The sequence below is a fragment of the Arachis hypogaea genome, chromosome 17, assembly GCF_003086295.3.
Source record: "Arachis hypogaea cultivar Tifrunner chromosome 17, arahy.Tifrunner.gnm2.J5K5, whole genome shotgun sequence".
In the NCBI taxonomy this organism is placed as follows: domain Eukaryota; kingdom Viridiplantae; phylum Streptophyta; class Magnoliopsida; order Fabales; family Fabaceae; genus Arachis; species Arachis hypogaea.
In genome coordinates this window covers 23,556,281-23,562,963 of record NC_092052.1, presented here as the reverse complement: position 1 = coordinate 23,562,963, position 6,683 = coordinate 23,556,281, and the positions used below count along the sequence as shown (strand labels likewise).

General features: G+C 32.5%; 1 protein-coding gene across 1 annotated transcript; it reads right to left on the bottom strand.

Moving 5' to 3' along the window:
• Positions 1-597: 597 nt before the first annotated feature.
• Positions 598-3,805, bottom strand: LOC112762566 (cation/H(+) antiporter 15-like). Its single transcript, XM_072221755.1, has 3 exons — positions 2,721-3,805; positions 1,775-2,292; positions 598-1,339 (listed from the first exon to the last, which is right to left on the bottom strand). The coding sequence occupies exons 1-3, from the start codon at positions 3,054-3,056 to the stop codon at positions 598-600; spliced, it is 1,596 nt and encodes a 531-aa protein (XP_072077856.1). The 5' UTR covers positions 3,057-3,805.
• Positions 3,806-6,683: the final 2,878 nt, after the last annotated feature.

Genomic DNA, 6,683 nt, shown 5'->3' with positions numbered 1-6,683 from the left:
GAAAGAATTAATTTTAATTAATAAGATATTTGATCATTTTTAACTAAACACGCTATAACTTATTGCTATTTTATAATTTTATAATTTATTATTAATATTGTTATATTTCTTTTATGTAATATTAAAGATAAAATTATGAAAAAAATTTATATATATATATATATATATATATATATATATATTGATAAATTTTTTAAATAATTAACACTAATAATTATATGTTAATTATTTTTATAGAATGAAAAAAAATTATCTAAAATTTGCCCTTCATATTAAAATTTTTGAATCCGTTATGGGAGGAGACAACATATATAAATGATTATATCTTTAATAATAAACAAAATAAAATGTTTTACATAATAGAAATAAAATTGAAATTTAACCTGGATTAAAACAGTCAAATTTAATGTGTAAATAATCATTAAAAAAAAATTAGATAATTACATAAAATACCTTGAATTATATCTATACATCAAAATTAAATTGATAATATATACATATGTACAAGAATGATTTCCTTTTCTAAAATTGTTTTACGGGTCTAAATTCTAAAATCTATATGTTGTTGATAAATCTTTCAATATCCAATGTCGTTAATTAAACCATTGGCCACACCCTTGTATCACGTGGCACTTCCACAACATTCGGGGATCTTTCTTGCCTAGGATGATGGATCATAGGACCATTATTGGAATCCATATGAAAATCAGGATGATGATAACCACCACCACGAAACCCTAACATTTGTTGCTGCACCACCATAACAGAACCATCATAACTAGAATCCGAAGAAACAAGCATGTCCCCTACAACACCAAGTTCAGGATACTCATTCCACTCATTCATTCCATTAAACAACGATGAAGATTCACCATTCGCATGGCGCCTACCCACCATAATCAAATCAAAGCAACCATTCAAAGACTTAATCGCACTAATCATCTCAACACTATCCCTCACCACTTCTTCTCTATAGTCATGTCTTTTGATTTGAATGCAGTGCTCTACTTTAAACTTATGAATTAAATCCCCATCTGGATCTCTCATCATTAAGTTCCTACTTTTTCTTCTTGGCTCTATTAACCTAACCACTGTAACACTCACATTAGGATGATCCGCCATGCGCATCGCGTAAACCAACGCTTCGCGATCGTCGGAGCCTTCTATGAACAAGACTCCGACGCTATAGAAGGAAGCAGACGTTAAATAATTGCTCTTGCTCAAAGTTCCACGATCAACCAGTATTCCTACCGAACAAGGCGCAGTTCTCAATATTTGACGGTTGAATGCCCTAATCGGATGCGCTGATTCAGTTACTACACCGTTGGAACTCCATTGCCTGTGAACAAAAATATTTGAAAAATAATAAACATCAGTTTAAATTTTTTAGTTTGTATTTATTAGTTATTGTTGAAATAAATTGAATAATTTTTTTTTAACCAACGATAAAGAGACTTGAACTGCAACTCTTTGAATATGGAGAGACTATGTCATTTGAGTTATAGTTCATTGACAAAATAAATAAATAATTTTAAATGTAATAGATATATCATTATAAATATTATATATATAAAATTATAAAAATTAAATTAAAGATACAAATTTATACATAATTATTTTTTTGTTAAGTTGACAGTTAAAAAATAATTAGATAATAATTTAGTTTAATTTATTAAATTATTTAATAATTTTTAACTATTTAAATTTACAATAAATCAACTGTATTTAAATTTTTACCTAAATTAAAGAAAGTAATTTTTATGTTATTACTCGCCTGTGAAATGGGACGATCAACATAGAGACCCTTTTCTCCGCGGCTTGCATGCAAACCTCGTCATGCATTGTTTCATAAGGAGAAATGGATGAGAAGAGATTGACGACAAGTTTCTCGACATTTTGCTGCTCGTAAGATCTGAAAGCGTTGATGATGTGTTGAGAATGGGTGGAGTATAGGGAATTTGTTTTGCTGCTAGTGGATTGGTGGTCTATGAAGAGCGGTGTTGCTCTTCCGGTTAATTGAATGAGATGAAGGACGTAGAAGCAAATGGGGCTTTGTTCTGTTGGATTTGACATGTCGAGAATGTTGATCATGGATGGTGTGTTTTCTTCGTTGTGAAGGCATGCCATGAGGAGGAGTTCCACGTCTGGAGATGCATGTTCAATGGTTCTTCTTCGGTTTATGGCTAAGTACCTCTTCGAAGGGTCATATAGGAATTTCACTAAAGGTGTGGTTGCTCCGGTTAACCATATCATTGATATCACCACATTGCCATATGTTTCCGTATCTATAATCTGCAACGCATTTAGGATGGCTTTTAGAAATTAGTCACTATTCATATACAAATATTTTCATATAAAAATTAGACTGTTTTACATAATACTAACTATTATTTTTATAAAAGGCATCTCATTAATGTCATTTTATGCTATAAATTTAGTAACACTAATGTATACTTTAATTCTCTTTTTTTCTCTAAATAAAAACAATGTTAAATAACTAATAAAATTATATTTTTTGCCAACACTTCATCAATTCTAAATCGAAAATACTAAATTTTATATCACAAAATTTAATAATATAAAAAAAGTGGTCTCAAAATGTTGGCTAATATTAGTAAAAAAATATTAATTCTCTAACATTTTTCATTAAATAAATATGAATCAATAAATCATTTCTTAATTAGTCAAATAATATAGCTGATGATGTGATTAATTCTTACCTTGAGGTACATAGAACCTTGCAAGTAGAGCATTTGAGTGATGCCCTGTGCACTCATGATAAGACCTAAGGAAAGAGAATCAGTGACAGACATCTTGCAATAAAGCGAAGGCAACATTGCTCCAAAAATCTTCCCAAGGAAGCTACTTATAGCCAAAACCTGCACAACCGCAAAGCTCGTTGCATCAAGTGCAAAGGAATTAAACCTTGCCCCACTGAAAAGAAAATACAACGGCAAGAACACTGCCGAAACCAAAGCATCCAGCTTCTCACTCAACGCTGAGCCCAAAGGTGGCCCATCAGGCACAGCAAGGCCCAAAAGTATAGGCCCAGTCATAAAATGCCCCCAATAAGCTCACTAAACAACGCAGACAACAACATCATTACGAAAATCGTAATTATGTAGGCTTCCTTAATGGGCTTTCCTTCCGGGGTTCGCCTTATCATCCACATTATAATGGGCCTACAAACAAAAACTATGACAGCCACCAAGAAAAGAAACGATAGCGACGCCATTTGCAACGACCTAGAGCCCTTCCTCAAACCATGGTGTGAGAAAACTGAAGTTATCAAAACAGCAGAGATTGTTCCAGAAATCATGGAGGAAGAAACGGCCAAACGGCCAAGCTCAGAGTTCAAGAGCTTCAGATCTGCGAGGTGGCTTGCTGTGGAGTGGAACGAACAGCTTGATAAGTAGAAAGAGACGTAGAAGATGGAAGTGTAGAGGTTTTCTTGAGGGAGCAGGAATAGTGCGCGGAGTGTGAGGGCGGTTACTGCGGTGAAAACGATGGGGAATACGAAACAAGAGAGTGCAATTGCCCACGTTTTTTTACCCGTTGTGATTATTGAGGTTAGGTCTATTTTGACTCCTATGAGGAACATGAATATCATGCTGCCGAAAAAGGCGATGGTCTCGCTCACGTAGAAGGTTCTTGGTGGGAACAAATACTTTCGAACCACACCGATTTGTCCCAGGATGGATGGTCCTAGTGCTAATCCTCCCTGAATACATCTAAAAAATGTTACAAAACAATTGAGGAGCAATCATGTTACTTGTCAGTTTCAGTATAGAATATTAGAATATTAGACGACACATATAATATAATGATTCATGCATTCATGCTTTCGGTCAACTAAATTGTACTAGACTTATATATGCATGTGTGTATGAAAAAATTGATAAAATGTAAGAACTTTGATGTGTTAATAAATACAAGTAGACTAATCACAAATAACAATGTAGCCTTAAAAAATATAGATAAGTGTTTAAAAGAGTATCGGTCTATTCAATTTCTAAAATAATTTAGTCCTGAATTTTATATATCTAGTTGGTCTTTGAAAAACTAAAATTATTCGTTATAAAAGCTTGATCCGTCATGGAGAGCAAAATAGAGACATTTTCAACGACTATTAATCCATTTCTTTTAGCAGTGTTAACAATAATGGATTAATACGAATGAGATAACGACAAACTCAAGAGCTAACAACAGAAAACTATTTTTACGTTATTCATTTCCTAGGACACACCACTAAACTATTATTTTGATCTCTCAAAGATGAATTGGGTATTTATAATGAGCACTGATTTACAATTTATAAGTATTGGCATGCACATCAACCATGTATAATACTTTCAGGTATAATCTTAAACTTCACAAAATATATTTTCATTTCTTTGTAACTAAACCGCTTTTCAATATGAAACTCGGAATTTGGTTAAAACAAGAATTATCAATTATGAATACATACATCTTACACAAATAAAAAATCCAATCAAACCTATGTTATTTCTTTACTCTCTAATATATATTAAAACATTAGAAGCAATAAATTACCAGCATCTGGGGAACAAAACTAGTTTGGCCAAAGGGGGTTAATAGGAGTTGTAAGGTTGTGGTGATCAATGCAACAACGGAGGTTTGGAGAATAAGCACTGGCATCGTGTAAGACAAAGGGTTATCACTGAAGAATATTCCTCTTGACCTTGCAGCCCTTGTGAAGCGTTCACACACCCATATGGTGTTATTAGTTGTGGTTGCCTCATGTCCCAAGGTGCTTGTTGAGGTATTCAATGTAGCTGTATTCATGACTTGTTGCCAAAATCAACAAACTAGCTAGATAGAACAAATGCTCTTATGAAGATACGCATATGAAAAATTTTGGGTGTAATTGAAGAGAATGAAGGGGGAGGAATTATCAATGTAGGGTAAAAATTAAACTAATAATTATCACCAAATCCTTGAATTGCAAGGATCTAGCTCATGGAGATCTTGCACCACCATTTTTTGTTATAAGAGTCAAATTATTAATTAGCTAGCTTCAAGTGGTAATGTTAAATTGTGGGTTATGAGGCAATCTTAAAATTAGTTTTGTTTTGTGATTCCTGATTATTAGTGGAGGGTGATGATTTTATTTTTAGGAGGAGAAATTGATGGTATTGGGCTATGGGTGGAGCCATGTAAAACTTTGTTACCATAGCCACGATATTCTTTGCTCTAATTTAAAGTGTAGAATTTTGTGGCGTAATGCTCTATTTGATTGGTAGTAGTTCGGTTACATTTTGAATTTATGCTAGGCAATAAATATCTGTCAGATTTAGATCTACAAGTCTCTTTTTATTTATTTGTGAAATTACTTTTTAAAATATTATTTTTATTTTTAATGTTTTTAAAATTATTATTTTTAATCTTTAATTTGATTTAATTTTACGACATTTAAAATAAATTTTAGTAATATTGAGATATCACATTTTCTATTAAAATAGAACAAAATTTGAGTAAAATACTTTGTTCAGTAATAATTCGAGAGTGTCTCTTTTGTGTTGTGATAAGATAGCTTAGATGGATGCCCATTTTTTCACAAGGCTGAAGTTTTCAAAAGAGAAATTTGAAGACCAACCTTTAATAGAGGTTGAATTTGTACAGCTATAAATAAGGTTTCATAGCCTTACGTACAACACACACAGAAGCAATAAAATATCATTCTCTCTTTATACATAATTTTTCTCTCTCTCTCTTTTCGTTACTACATATAAATATATGAATAATCTTTATTGAGCTAATTATATTAATGCTAGAGTCTTCTATCAACACTTTTTTATTTTATATTATATCTTCCTTATTTATTTATTTAGTTGTTTTACAACACGTTATCAGCACGAAACTCTAACGAAATTTTAGGAAGACTTCAAGTAACAAATTTTTATTATGCGAATCTCTTTCATCTTGAATATAATGCTTTTGATATATCTGAAAATAATTATTTATCATGGATACTAGATGTTAAAATCCATCTTAATTCAATGGATCTTGGAGATAACATTAAGGCTGAAAATAATACATCCCAGAAGGATATAGCCAAAGCCATAATTTTCTTTCGTCGTCATCTTGACGTATGATTAAAAAATGAATATCCCAGATTAAAAGATCCTGCAGATCTGTGGAAAGACCTTGAATAAAGGTACAATCATCAAAAGACGGTGATACCTCCTCAAGCCCGATATGTTAGAGAAAACTTTATCGACCTTCCATGCCTCGAATGTGCTCCTGTAGTAGCAATCGAGAAAAAAGGATTTAAAAATTTTGTTTGAGCTAATTTCTTGCTTTCTTGTTGCTGAACGCAACAATGAGTCACTCTTAAGAAATCATGAAGCGCGCCCAGCTGGCGCCGCCCCATTTCCTGAAGCAAATGCGACAAATTATAACCCCAAAAGAGGTAAATGACAAGATTTTGATAACAAGAAAAGTTATGGAAGAAAAAGAAATTATGTTCATAAGAAAGGATCTCACCAGAAGTGGGATAAAGAAAGAAACAATGGGCAAAGTAAATCAATTGAGGATAAATGCTTCTGTTGTGGTGGAAAGAGCAATTGGTCACGTACCTGTCGTACCCCAAGGCACTTAGTTGATCTTTATCAAGCATTCTTGAAAATGGATGAAAAAGGAAAGGAAACAAATTTTGTTTC